The sequence below is a fragment of the Theropithecus gelada genome, chromosome 4 (genome assembly GCF_003255815.1).
Source record: "Theropithecus gelada isolate Dixy chromosome 4, Tgel_1.0, whole genome shotgun sequence".
Lineage (NCBI taxonomy): Eukaryota > Metazoa > Chordata > Mammalia > Primates > Cercopithecidae > Theropithecus > Theropithecus gelada.
In genome coordinates this window covers 119,684,021-119,698,880 of record NC_037671.1, presented here as the reverse complement: position 1 = coordinate 119,698,880, position 14,860 = coordinate 119,684,021, and the positions used below count along the sequence as shown (strand labels likewise).

The following is a 14,860-nucleotide window of genomic DNA, read 5'->3' as shown; positions in this document are numbered from 1 at the left end:
GTGCATTCTACAGAGTGCTGATTGGCGCATTTTACAATTCTCTTGCTAGCTACAGAGCACTGATTGGTACATTTTTACAGAATGCTGAGTGGTGCATTTTACAATCCCCTTGCTAGCTACAGAGCACTGATTGATGTGTTTTACAATCCTAGCTACAGAGTGCTGATTGGTGAGTTTTACAATCCTCTTGTAAGACAGAAAAGTTCTCCAAGTCCACACTTGGCCCAGGAAGTCCAGCTGGCTTCACCTCCCACCATCAAGGAAAACTGACTTCCCCTCCCTCCAAGATGAGGTGTGCCATTGTAGGATTCCAGCACTGAAACACTGCCATGTACCCCAGGAGCTATGGTTGTAGAGTAATCCGGTTTTGGAACCAAGGTTCAGATGCTGAGCTCTTTTCAGGATCTCTATGTGTGGGCATACATGTGCCTGTTGTTGGTAGGTCACCTCTTGGTACTTACTCCTGGAGAAGCATCACTCGTGAAAGATTATAGATTATAGATCTTTTGAGAGATTTCTGTGGTTTGGCTCCTACATTGTTATAGATATTCATAACTCCTCAAAAGTTGTCTTATTTTTCAGCTTCTTGTTTTCATGTGTTGAATCATGTAGAACAACTTCCCTTGTAAAAGGCATATAAACAATACCATTACAGATCTCACTTCTAAGCTTTGCTCCCCAACTACAAGTTGTCATCAAGAATCCAGTGATTTTGTTAGCTTTCCCTTTTACCTCTCGGTGCCTTGGAATCCACCTCTTCCAGAGGTTGGAGGTAATATTGGTCCTTATTCTCAAATATTTTTCCCTGACCTCAGGACCAGTCAAATATTATTCACCATGTCTTTTGACTCTCGTACTATCACAATGAAGTTTTTTTCTATCACTCTGTTGCAAATGGAAACATTTGTAAAATACAATAAAAATGACCCAGCAATGTGTAATTGCTATAAAATATTTAAAACTCATTCTCACTTTCAGAATTCATCCCACAAAGGACCAATCTGCAGATGGAAGATGGTACACACACACACACACAACTCACATTGAGCATATTATTCTAGAGGCCCAAGGACATCGTACTAGGCTCACAACCTATTCTGAAATAGCATAGCTTTGTAGATGGGTATCCAAGTGAACCTTATCTGCCTCCTTCCCTCTTTCCCTATTTAAATATAAATACTATGGAAAGATATAAGAAAAAACAAACATCTAATCAGGAAATATTTTCTTTTCAGTCAGAGTCAGCAGAACTGGTGACTTACAGAAACAATCCAAGTTTGAAATGACAAAAATACACCCAACATAAGTAAATTCACAAGAAAGGCAAATGAATTTTAGAAATCCAAGATCTCATAAAACCATGATGAAAAAAGAAGTTATGGCCCACTGGTTTCTAAAAGAGTCATATTATTAAAATGTTAATACTTGGGGGATGTTTTATTTCACTTTATAAAATGGAAAACATGAATTTTTTCTATATTTTACTAATAGATCAGTGTTGGGATTTATATTATTATTTTCTCACAAGTTTATCATGATTTTATATATTTTTGAAAAAAATGAAAAAATAATTTGGATATTATAGTTTTTTATATTTTTAAAAGTTTGTAGTAAATTACATTTCTGAATGAGTTATAACTTCTAACAAATTATAAATTAATCAATTTTCCATATTACTGTAGCCTATTACAACCACATTTACATACAAAATTAAATAGTTAAGGAAAGGGGGCTGGGACCTGTGGAATTGGAGAGTGAGGACTTGACACAACTTCTCCCAAAAAAAGAAGGAAGCAAAAATAAACCAGAAAAAAATATATACTAAAATGTTTTAGAAACCTAAAAATGAACTGAGGGCATAAAGCTAAATAAAAAATAATTACTAAAACTAAGAACAATGACAAAAAAAAATCTAATTTTATTCATTTCCTATTGATTTTGTAACAAATAACCACAAATTTCATGATTTAAAGTAATACAAATTTTTTTATCTTGTATTTCTGAAAGGCACTAATGTTAAAATTAATGTGTTGGCAGGCCTGCATTCCTCTTACAGGCTACAGGGAAAAATCCATTTCCTTTTCCACCTTCTAGGGCCACCTGACTTCTTGGCTGTGGCTTGATTCTCATATTCAAGGGCAGCAGGACAGCATCTTCAACTCTCTCTGTCTCCCTCTCTCTCTTGCCCCTTCTTCCATGCCCATTGTCTTTTCTCCTTCTTTGACTCTTCTGCTATCTCCATCTTTTCCCTATAAGGGCTCTTGTGATTATATTGTGCCCACCTGAATAATCCAGAATATTTTTTTTTCCATTTTAAGATCCTTAATCACATCTGCAAAGGTTTTGTCATATAAAGTTACACAGTCACAGGTTCCAGGGATTAGGATGTAGGCATCTTTGGGGGTGTATTAGTTTCTCTACCAAACTTGGTAGGAACAGTGGGGATCTGTGGCATATTAACATGGAGTTCTCTCATCAGTTCCAAGGTTTATAGCACAGCAACCATGAGGACCAGCAGTCTTGATATCAATGCTAGATGGGGGCTTATCTGATTTGAGGCTTCATGGAAAGTCCCCATGCCCATTGACATTGTTGAAAGCAATGGGGAACTTGGTGGCAAACAACTGGGAATAGCCAACATCACAGCTGCCTGAGACTGTAATACTGGCCAAGGACCAACAGATCAGCCAAAAATAAGACAGAGAGATCTGAGTAATGTAAGAGCCATCGTGGGCTTTGATAAGCTTCTAATATTTTGGGGCACCTGAATGGCTACATACATGTTGGGAATGTGTGCACACTCAGGAGAGACTACAGAGGGTCCATATTATCTTCTTGTCCTTGTTTCAGTATGAGACTTTAAACCAGTGAAAGTGGGGACAGCTTTGTACGCTGCCAGAACTTTGAATGTGTACTCTAAAATACATAAAGATCTCCTTGTCAAGAGTGGACGCTATACTAAATCAAGGTGTTTAAGAGAAATCTTCGAGAAAATATTGTATAACCACTATTCTGACCGATTGGTGACTCCAAGGAAGCTAGGATTAAAAATAAAAATTAAAAATTAAAGAAAATCGTTAGAAACATCATTATCTGAAAATTGCAGGGGAAATAAGACTCTACAAGCAAATTACTAAGTAAATAAACAACTAAACAAAGAAAAGCCACAATAATCCCTTGGGGAATCAGAATGCAGAGTAACTATAGTGTATTAAATCAATTGCACATGGGAACAGGCAAAAATTTCATGACAAAAACACCTAAAAGCAATTGCAACAAAAGCAAAAATTAACAAGTAGTATCTTATTAAACTTAATAGCTTCTGCACAGTAAAAGAAACTATCAACAGAGTAAACAAAAAACCTACAGAAAGGGAGAAAATTTTTGCAACTCTCCATCTGACAGGTTGTAATATTCAGCCTCTATAAGGAACTTAAACAAATTTACACGAGAAAAACAATCCCATTAAAAAGTCGGCAAAGGACATGAACAGACGTTTTTCTAAAGAAGTCATACATGCAGCCAATAAGCAAATGAAGAAAAGCTCAATGTCACTGATCATTGGAAAAATATATATTACAACCACAATGAGATACTATCTCACACCAGCCAGAATGGCTATTATTAAAAAGTCCAAAAATAACAGATGCTGGTCAGGCTGTGGAGAAAAAGGAACATTTATACATTGTTGGTGGGAGTGTAAATTAGTTCAACCATTTGATCTAGCAATCCCATTACTGGGTATATACCCAGAGGAATATAAATCATTCTACCATAAAGACACATGCATGTGAATGTTTGCTGCAGCACTACTCACAAAGATATGGAAGCAACCTAAACGCCCATCAGTGACAGACAGGATAAAGAAAATGTGGTACATATGCACCATGAAAGTCAAACTGTCCCTGTTTGCTGATGACATGATCGTATATTGAGAAAACCCTAAAGACTCATCCAAAAAGTTCCTGGATCTGAAAAATGAATTCAGTAAAGTTTCAGGATGCAAAATCAATGTACATAAATAAGAAGCACTGTTATACACCAGTAGCAACCAAACTGAGAAACAAATCAAGACTCAATCCCTTTCATAATAGCTGCAAAGAAAAAAAAAAAAACACTTCGGGATTTACCTAACCAAGGAAGTGAAAGAGCTCTACAAAGAAAACTATAAAACACTGCTGGAATAAATCATACATGACACAAACAAATGAAAACACATCCCATGCTCATGGATGAGTAGAATCAATATTGTCAAAATGATCATACTGCCAAATGCAATCTACAAATTCAATGCAATTCCCATCAAAATACCATCATCATTCTTTACAGAACTAGAAAAAAGAATCCTAAAATTCATTTGGAGCCAAAAAAGAGCCTACATAGTGAAAACATGACCAATCTGCATAGCCAAAGCAAGACTAAGCAAAAAGAAAAAATCTAGAGGCATCACATTGCCCAACTTCAAACTATACTGCAAGGCTATAACTACCAAAACAGCAAGGTACTTTCATAAAAACAGACAATGAAACGGAATAGAGAACCCAGAAATAAAGTCAATTACTTACAGCTATCTGATCTTCAAAAACCAAACAAAACAGAAAGTGCAGAAAGGACACGCTATTCAACAAATGGTGCTGGGATAATTGGCAAGCCATATGTAGAAGAATGAAATTGTATCCTCATCTCTCATCTCTCATTTTATACAAAAATCAACTCAAGATGGATCAAAGACTTAAATCTAAGACCAGAAACCATAAACACTCCAGAAGATAACATCAGAAAAAGCCCTTAGGCAAAGATTTCATGACCAAGAACCCAAAAGCAAATGCAACAAAAACAAAGATAAATAGATGGGACTTAATTAAACTAAAAACCTTCTGTACAACAAAAGAAATAATCAGCAGAGTAAACAGACAACCCACAGAGTGGGAGAAATTCTTCCCAAGCTATGCATTCAACAAAAGACTAATATCCAAAATCTACAAGGAACTCAAACAAATCAGCAAGAAAAAATAACAACCCCATCAAAAAGTGGGCTAAGAACATGAATAGACAATTCTCAAAATAAGATACACAGATGGCCAACAAACATGAAAAAATGCTCAACATCACTAATTATCAGGGAAATGCAAATCAAAACCACAATGTGATACTACCTGATTCCTGCAAGAATGGCCACAATCAAAAAAACAAAAAATAATAGATCTGGATGTGGACATGTTGAAATCGGAGCACTTTTATACTGCTGGTGGGAATGTAAACTAGTACAACCACCATGGAAAACAATGTGGAGATTCCTTAAAGAACTAAAAGTAGAACTACCATTTGATCCAGCAGTACCACTACTGGCTATCTACCCAAAGGAAAAGAAATCACTATATGAAAAAGACACTTGCCCACACATGTTTATGGCAGCACAATTTGCAATTGCAAAATACAGAACCAGCCCATCAACCAACCCATCAATCAAACAACCCATCAACCAACAAGTAAAGTGTGGTGTATACACACACACACACACACATACACATATATATGTATATATGCATATATGCACACACCATGGAATACTACTCAGCCATAAAAGGAAATGAAATAATGGCATTCAAAGCAACCTGGATGCAGTTGGAGACCATTATTCAAAGTGAACTAACCCAGGAATGAAAAATGAAAGATTTTATGTTCTCACTTGTAAGTGGGAGCTAAGCTATGAGAACACAAAGGCATAAGAATGACACAATGGACTCTGGGGACTGGGGGAAGGGTGAGGGGAAGGTGAGGGCTAAAAGAGTACACATAGGGTACAGTGTACACAGCTCAGGTGATGGGTGCACCAAAATCTCAGAAATCACCACTAAACAATTTATCCATATAAGCAAGCATTACCTGTTCCCAATAAACCTATTGATAATAAATAAGTAAATCGTTGGAGATTCAGCAGTGGAAAAAAAAAAAAAAAAAAACACGTTGGATAGAAAGTAATAAAGTAGGCCTAAAGAAAGAAGAAGGAATAAAAAAATTTTAATGAGACCGAAAACAAAGGAAATAAAGAAAATTCATCAAAATTAAGGCACATTTAAACACATTCACAATAAACAAGCACTTGTTTGTGCTTGCTTGATAATTTGTTTCCAGATGATCTGCCTTAAAACAAATACTAAAGGAAGTCCTTCAGGCTGAAAGAAGGTGACATCCAAAGGGAACTCATAGCCACAAAGAAAGGTAATTATGTAGGTAAATTTTAGAAGACAACGTAAATAGATTTTCCATTTTTTTTAATTATTTAACAAATAATTTTTATAAAACTATATTGTTGGGCTTATAATGTACAAGCATATATAACAATAATGCACAAACAGTGGTAGAAGGAACAAAGAAAACTCACAATAAACTGGTAATACAGGGGGATTTCCTCAGACTGATAAAGGATAATTATGAAAAACCTATAGTAACCATCATACTTAATGGTGAACCACTGAATAATTTCAGCCTAAGGTCAAGAACAAGGCAGGATGTCTACTGTAACCACTGACATTCAACATTTTAATGGAGGTTCTTGCTAGTTCAATCAAGAAAGAGAAATAAAACACGTCAATCTTAGAAACAAAAAAGTAAAACTCTATTCTCAGACAACACTCTCCTATATGCTAAAATTCTAAGAAATCAGAAAAAGAAAAACAATGAATAAGTGAGTTTGGCAGGGTCACATGATGAAAGATTAGTAAACATAAATCAATTTTATTTCTATGTACTATTGATGAACAATCAAAATTGAAATTGAGAAGAAAGTGTTATTCACAACAGCATCAATAATAAATACACGGAAATAAATTTAACCAAGTGTAGAATTTATGTATTGAAGACTACAAAACATCACCAAAGGAAATTTTAAATTATCTAAATAAAGAGATCATTTATGCTTTGGACTATAAGACCTAATGTTCAGATAGTAATACCCCTCAAATTGGTACGTAGATTCAGTATAATCTCTATCAAAATCATAGTAGACACTTTACAGAATTTGATATGCTAATCCCAAAACGTATATGAAAATGCAAAACAACAACAACAACAAAAAACCAGAATGGCAAAATAATTTTGAAAAAAAAAAAGATCCAAGTGGGAGAGGAACTCACTCAACTTGATAAAGACTTTCTACAAAAAAACCTGTGGCTAACATTAATGGTGAGGAATTAGAAGCTTTCCCACTAAGATCAGGAGCAAGCCAAAGATGTCCTCTGTTACCACTCTTTTTCAACATGTACAAGAACTCCTAGAAAATACAATAAGACAAGGAAATGAACTAAATAGATATAATAATTGGGAAGAAAAAAAGAAAACTCCTGGCCAACGTGGTGAAACCCCATCTCTACTAAAAATACAAAAATTAGCTGGGTGTGGTGGCACGTGCCTGTAATCCTAGCTACTCGGGAGGCTGAGGCAGGAGAATCGCTTGAACCAGGGAGGCGGAAGTTTCCGTGAGCCGAGGTCGCGCCACTGCACTCCAGTCTGGTGACAGAGTGACACTCTGAAAAGAAAAAAAAAAAAGGAAGGAAGGAAAAGAAAGAGAGAGTGGGAGGGAGGGAAAGAAAGAAAAAGAAAAGAAAGAGAGAGAGGGAAAGAGGAAGGAAGGAAGGAAGGAAGGAAGGAAGGAAGGAAGGAAGGAAGGAAGGAAGGAAGGAAGGAAGGAAGGAAAGAAAGAAGGAAGAAAGGAAGGAAGGAAGGAAGACTGTATTTGTTTGTACATGGTGTGATTGTGTAATAGATGTACCACTCTGGTAAGGGATGTTAATAATGGGGGAGGCTATGTGTGCATGGGAGGAAGGGGGATGTGGGATATCTCTGTATGTACTTCCTGTCAATTTTACTGTGAAACGTAAAACTGTTTCTTTTGTTGTTGTTGTTGTTGTTGTTTTCTGAGACAGAGTCTCACTCTGTCACCCAGGCTGGAGTGCAATGGCAAGATCTTGGCTCACTGCAATCTCTGCCACCCGGGTTCAAGCGATTGTCCTGCTTCAGCCTCCCGAGTAGCTGGGATTACAGGTGGCTGCCACTGTGCCCAGCTAATTTTTGTATTTTTAGTAGAGACGAGGTTTCACCATCTTGGTCGGGCTGGTCTTGAACACCTGACCTCGTGATCCACCTGTCTTGGCCGCCCAAAGTGTTGGGATTACAGGCGCGAGCCACCGTGCCCGGCCCTAAAACTGCTCTTAAAAATAAACTCTTTTCTTTTTTAAATGAACCAAGCGGGCAGATTTTTACTATGTAATTTCAAAATTGGTCATAAAGTTAAAAATAATGATCAAAACACCATGGTTTGACACTTTCTTTAAAAGTTAAAGAATTTTACCATATGACCCAGTAATCCACTCCTACTTACATAAAATGTCCGGGAAAGACAAATCTGTAGAGACATACATAGATTAATGATTGCCCGGAGTTTGTGGTGAGAACACAAAGGGACTATTATAGGACAAAAGAGAGATCTTATTTGAATGATGAAAATGTTTTAAAACTGGATTTTGTTGATGGTCACACAACTTGGTAAATTTACTAAGAAGTATTGAATTAGAACCTTAAAATGGTTGAATTTTATGTATGTAAATCACACATCAGTAGTTATTTTTAAAAATAGTCAGTGGTCTGGAAATGCTGAAAAGTTAATATGCTAGACTCAAGTCTCTTAAATCTGTTCTTGTGGGCTCACTACTGGTCTGTGGATTAAAAAGCTGCTGCTAATTTGATTTTCAGTGTTTATCTTTTATATATTGCCTACTCCACTGGACTGTAAGTTTACTGAAGGTAAAATACTATTTTCAGTATTTCAGTATAAATATGTAAAAAATCTATTTATATCCCAAGCCCAGTAGTACTTAGCGTAGCATTCAGGCAAAGCCCAATCTCATTAAATACTAGGCCATTTAACTTGTTAATAATGAAATTTTGTAACTTAATATAAGACTTGTTCTTATTAATGGAGACTAATCCTCCTCCATTTAACTGTGATTAGAATAGCATTTTGTTAATTTTTCATTTTTGTCATCTTTATTTAACTAAAAGCATAGTAACACTGGCTAGAGGATAAACAAAATATAAGCATATAGTTATATATTATTAACATTGTATTAAATAAGACAAGTGCAATCAATGGTTGTTTTACAATAGAAAATATTATTTTCAATTAAAATGAGATATTGTCATTTAGTTAGTCATTACTGATTATTTTTTTAAAGCCTAGGTTTTTTGTTATGTGTGTGTGTGTGTGTGTGTGTTTTAAAGAAACAGGACCTCGTACACGATCTCCAACAATTTTGGAAACATCTCCACGACTTATTCGAAAAGCACTAGAATTTATGGATTTAAGTCAGTATGTTCGGTAAGTTTTCATAAACATGATTGATGCAGACAACTGTGTGTTTTGTTAAATCAATTATTAAAATATTTAAATGTTTTCTGTAAAGATTTAATTTGAGGCCTGATTAAGGTGAGATGAGCTACAGAAAATGTCTATCACACCTGCTGCCATTATTTAATTAGATTCAATTTTTAATAACTACATGATAGGAGTAATATAAATATATTAAGCATATTTATAAGTTTGGAAACATTGTCAAAATTACTTAGCTGCATAAATTCAAAAGGAAAACCTACAAGATATTCTCATAGTTTTGAACACAAGTTTCACAATCACCTCATCAAGTGGTGAATCCAAATTTACTGATATTCTCCAAAATATCTTCCTAAAATATCAGTGAGTCAATAAATGGACCATAGCATATCCAGAAAATAACCATTTATTTTTTTCTATCCCTAATGTTTAATTTGACTCAGACCACCACACTGTTGATATGATTTAAAATTGTTTGCCGTCTAAAGTGAAGCTTATTCCAGAGTTCCCAAATGAAATTTGTATCTTTTGATGATATTTTGTATCAAGGAAAACAGATACAGATCCTCTGCTGCAAACAGATGAATTGAATCAGCAGCAGGCAATGCAAAAGGCAGAAGAAATTCATCAGTTTCGACAGTACAGGAGCAGAGTCCTTAGCATTCGAAACATTGACCAAGAAAAGCAGTTGAAGTTAAAAGAAGAAGTCCTGGATATGTATAAGGAAATGCGGGTGAGTCTAAGAGCACATACATAGATTATAGTTGGCAAATTCTTTCATAACATTAAAAAAAAATTATACAATTAAATAATATTTGTACAGAAATGTCTTGAAAACGTAGGTTTTTATGATTCACAACTTCTAGGAAAACATCACAAATTTGATTCTATACATCTCGCCTCACTCCCTCCCTAAAATCCCCCTAAAATGCAGTGTTGGGAATCTATGCTCAACGATGGGAAGAAAAGGAGAGAAGACAACAACAAAATTATTTGTTCAAATTGGAAAATAACTGGATTAAAATCACATTAACTGGCTTGAGACACACGAATCCTAAACTGGCAGTGGGAAAAGTCTTAACAAGCCCATTAGCTCCTCAGAATTCCTACAGAATCCCTCAAAGGCTCAGCAGTTGGTGGCACCAGATATGTTAGGAAGTAAAAGTGAAGTAGGAGGAAAATGAAAATAGTTGGGTTTGTTCAGCTTAAGGTTATTTAGGAATTGCAGATCACTACTTCAACTTTTTGCATCCAGATTATTGTCAACCCTTCACCCCGGCAGAAGAATAGATGTCCGTTAGTTAGAGTGGCAACTTTATTGAAAGTGGGAATATCATACTAGAAAAGGGGAAATTCAATAAATGTATATGGATAACTTCCCACTATGGAGAATGAGAATCTTTTTTTCTCCCTCCTCCCTGCAACACACACGCACATACCCCTACACATTCCCAAAGTCACTAAAGCCTATTGGACATTCTAAATATTTTAGCTACAGTGAGACTGTCATTTCCAGTAATGGCTCATGTGAGGAATGCTCCCATTTGACATCTCTTCTTGTTAGTCCAATAGGCACCTCAAACAGAACCTTTCTAGATCCAAATTCAAGAATGCTTGCCCTCCTACCCATCTCAGCGCAAACATGTCACCCCACCAAGATTCTCCATCTCGGTCAATACTAATTACATTCTTTCAGTTGCTCAAGCAGAGACTATGGAGACATCTTTGACTTCTCTCACTCCTCACGTGCAATCAGTTGTCGGAACCTCTCAACCCTACGTTGAAAATATATCCAGAATTTGATGATTTCTTACTATCTCTGTTCCCACCATCCTAACCTAACCTGTCATTCTTTCTTATTCAGAGGATTGCTACAGCCCAGTTACTGATCTAACTGCTTCCATCTTTGCCCCTCCGCAATGTGGTCTCTGCATTGCCACCAAAACAATTGTACCAATCACGACAAACTAGGCTTATCCTGTGGTAACAAAACCCCCAATATCACAGTGGCCTAACATAGTGTTTGGTAAACTCATTTTCTGTAAAGGGCCAAACAGTAAATATTTATGTTGCATCTACTTAACATTACCAATTTTTACACAAAATCACAGATAATACCTAAATAAATAGGATAATGGCAAAATAAATAAAACTTTACTTAGAAAAACACGCAATAAGCCAGATTTACTTTACAGGCTTAAGTTCGCTAACTCTGGCTAAAAACAGTAAAACAGCATTTCTCATTCTAGCTATGTGTCCAGTGTGGTTCAGTAGAGCATTCTTTTACTTATTAAGATCCCCAGGATGAAGGCGCTTCCATAGAGACACTTCTGCCATGATTATTACAACAGGAGAAGAGAACATGGGGAATTGCACATTGGCTGTGACTATTTCTACCCAGAAATGGCACATTCATTTGCACGCATATTTCACTGATCAGATCAAGTCACATAGTCACATACAACTTCAAAGAAGGAACCTAATTTGATGAGACCTTGATATCAAACTTGTAGCATCAAGCACTGTGAGGCAATGCATTTCTGTTGTTTAAACACAGTTTGTGGTTCCTTGTTACAGCAGCCCCAGCAAACTAATAAAGAGGGAGGGCAATGCTACCAGGTACCTGGAAGATAACCAGCAACCAGCAATATTTTGTGAATTACACTAATGGTTATCATAATGCATATTTAAAATGAAGGTAGAATCATTTCACTTCCCTAATGGCTTTACGTTTTGTTAAGAAAAAAGCCAAAATCTTGATTATGACTTCCAGAGCTTTCCTCTCTGTTCTTTTTATCAACCTTTTCCCAAGTTGACTTTGCCTTTCCACTAACAGCAAGGCATGTTCCCACCTCTGGGCCTTTGACCTCTGGGCCTCTGGGCCTCTGGGCCTCTTCCTGGAATATTCTTTCCCCAAAGTGTAAAATGGTTTACATTTTCCTTTTATGAGTTCTCTCCTCTAGGGTAACTTATTAGAGAGATCTTCACCAGCTGCTCTTTCAAAATTAGTACCCTCAAAATTTGTGTGATTGTGCCTAGCCTTATTTTTCTTTAAAGCATTTACCCTGCATGTGCATTTATTTAGGGGTGTATGAAAATGTAGATATAAATACTATGCTTTCATTTTTGATTGTTCTCTGCTAGAATATAGACTATATGTGAACAAATACTCTGTTTAGATTCACTGTTGTTGTCCCCAGAACTTCAGAGGAATGTCTACTTTGCAAAAGTTTGTTTAATTAATGAATCAGTAAATCAGTGAATGGATATTAAAATTGTGTAAGTTTAATTTATCTTGCAGGAAATAATTTAGATTAGATTAGAAAACAAAAGGGAATTTCAGGATTCCTGTTTGTGGATTTTGTGTGTAATAACCAAGAAAAATGCTGCAGATGGAGAGGAAATGGGGAAAAAGTACTAACTCAGACAGCTTCGAGTTCACACCCATTCATTTATGTGTGAGGCACAGAGAGAGCCCTAGTTTTGATTGAAGCCATTTTAAGAGAAACATGATCAATAACATATTTCTTATCAGATAGGAGAATGAATATATTTTACACTCATTCCTCAAGGGATTACTGATGTATATTAAACTTATTTACACATGCTCCTGAAAATGTCCCTCTCTCCTGCTCATTCTCTTCCTCTGTCTCTTTCTCTCTCTCTTTAATATGTCACTACTATCATCTTGTACTTGTGCAACTGGTTTAGTCAACCCTGTTTTATTATGGTAGATACAGTACTATTTTTTGCAAAAACTTCAGGAAGACTGATTCTGACATTCAGCTTTTCCAACATCTCAATAAAATTAAGCTGGTTGCAAAAAACATGGAAAATGTCTTGATAAATTCAAGGATGAAGACAAAGCAGTCATTTCTGGAAGAGTCTTTTCAGGCCAGCATTTGTGCTTTAATCCTTCTTCTTTGATTATATTATTCTTGAAACAGTAAGCAATTAATATGGCCACTTCCCTCTTAAGAGATGAAAGAGAAAAGGAGAAATCAGCAAAGGTGACTGAACAGGAGCAGCTGGTGAGACAGAAGACAATTTAAGAGCTAAGTGAAGTCAGTTGATCCAGGAGGAGAGCGTGTGGTTAAGCAAGAATAAGAACAATAAATGATCTTGAATTTAGCTTCATATAAGGCCTTGGTATCCTTGAATACAGTTTTGCTAAAGTGGTAAGAATGAAAGTCAAGCTGATAAGAACAAAGTAACCAATGGATTTGGCCATATTATTTGGAGCTTCATCAAGTACAGCTCAGATATATTTTGTCAGGGATAGCATACATGTGGGAAACTAGTAATTTCTTGAGCACAGTTACTTTGCAAGAGATAGTGGGCTTATTAAAATCTCATATAGATTGTATTTGAAATAATTTAAACAGAGAATACCTTTGGCAAAATATGTATGTTTTCTTTACCTTTGACTATGTTTTCTACAAATGTTTTTATTTGCCATACTGTGTTAAAATCTCATGAACCCTTTGTTGCTATGTTTTGTGTATTGATAAGCTTTTGAGACCATACACTAATTTTCATCTTCAATCGTTTTGCCTATGAATGTATGGGCATAAGGACAGGGTAAAGGAATTTCATTTTTTCTTTCTGGGAACATAAACCTTTACCCGTGGAACTTACTTGTTTGGGGTTTTGCTTTGGAACAGGACTCCTTAGATGAAGCCCGACAGAAGATTTTCGACATCCGGGAAGAGTATAGAAATAAATTGCTGGAAGCCGAGCGCCTAAAGCTGGAAGCTCTGGCTGCTCAGGAAGCTGCCATGAAGCTGGAGACAGAAAAGAAGACCCCAGCTCCTGACAAACAGAAAAAAAAGAAAGGAAAGAAAAAGTAACCAGGGGATGTCCAATACTACCCCGCTTCTGAAGAGAAAAAAATCTATTTGTAATAATCTATAACTGCCTGCTGATAAAACAAGATTCTGGGTCAACTGAAAATAGAAATTGTTCTTTCTTAGAAATATTTTCATGATAACTTGTTAGTTTTCCTCAGAAAGCTAGTATTTGAAGCCATTCGAGTTTAAAATGCTCTAATTTCAATAAAATAGCTTCCAAATATTTAAAATGTAATAAAATATTTGTTTGACACTCTAAACTGCCTGCATTTTTAATTAGAAGTGAAACAAGATCGTAAATTAATCAACAGGATTATCTTTTAAAATTTCAACAATGAGAAAAGTGGCTTTTGTTCTTAGAAGAAATTTAGTCTCAAACTTTAAAAGTTTAAAAATACTAATAACTATGCTTCAGAATTATGCTTTTTTTTTTTTTTTTTTTTTTTTTTTGAGACTGAGTCTCACTCTGTTGCCCAGGCTGGAGGGCAGTGGAGTGATCTCAGCTCACTGCAACCTCTGCCTCCTGGGTTCAAGAGATTCTCCTGCCTCAGCTTCCTGAGTAGCTGTGATTACAGGCAGCTGCCACCACGCCCTGCTAATTTTTGTATTTTTAGTACAGATG

The 14,860-nt window shown here is 35.9% G+C and overlaps 1 protein-coding gene across 1 annotated transcript in view; it reads left to right on the top strand.

Moving 5' to 3' along the window:
* Positions 1 to 14,498, top strand: part of ADGB (androglobin) — a 234,675-nt gene extending 220,177 nt beyond the window's left edge. Inside the window, exons 34-36 of the mRNA XM_025383011.1 lie at positions 9,280 to 9,376; positions 9,938 to 10,121; positions 14,053 to 14,498. Of these exons, the coding sequence (XP_025238796.1) occupies positions 9,280 to 9,376; positions 9,938 to 10,121; positions 14,053 to 14,238 (467 nt within the window). The 3' untranslated portion in view covers positions 14,239 to 14,498. The remainder of the gene's footprint in view (positions 1 to 9,279; positions 9,377 to 9,937; positions 10,122 to 14,052) is intronic.
* Positions 14,499 to 14,860: the final 362 nt, after the last annotated feature.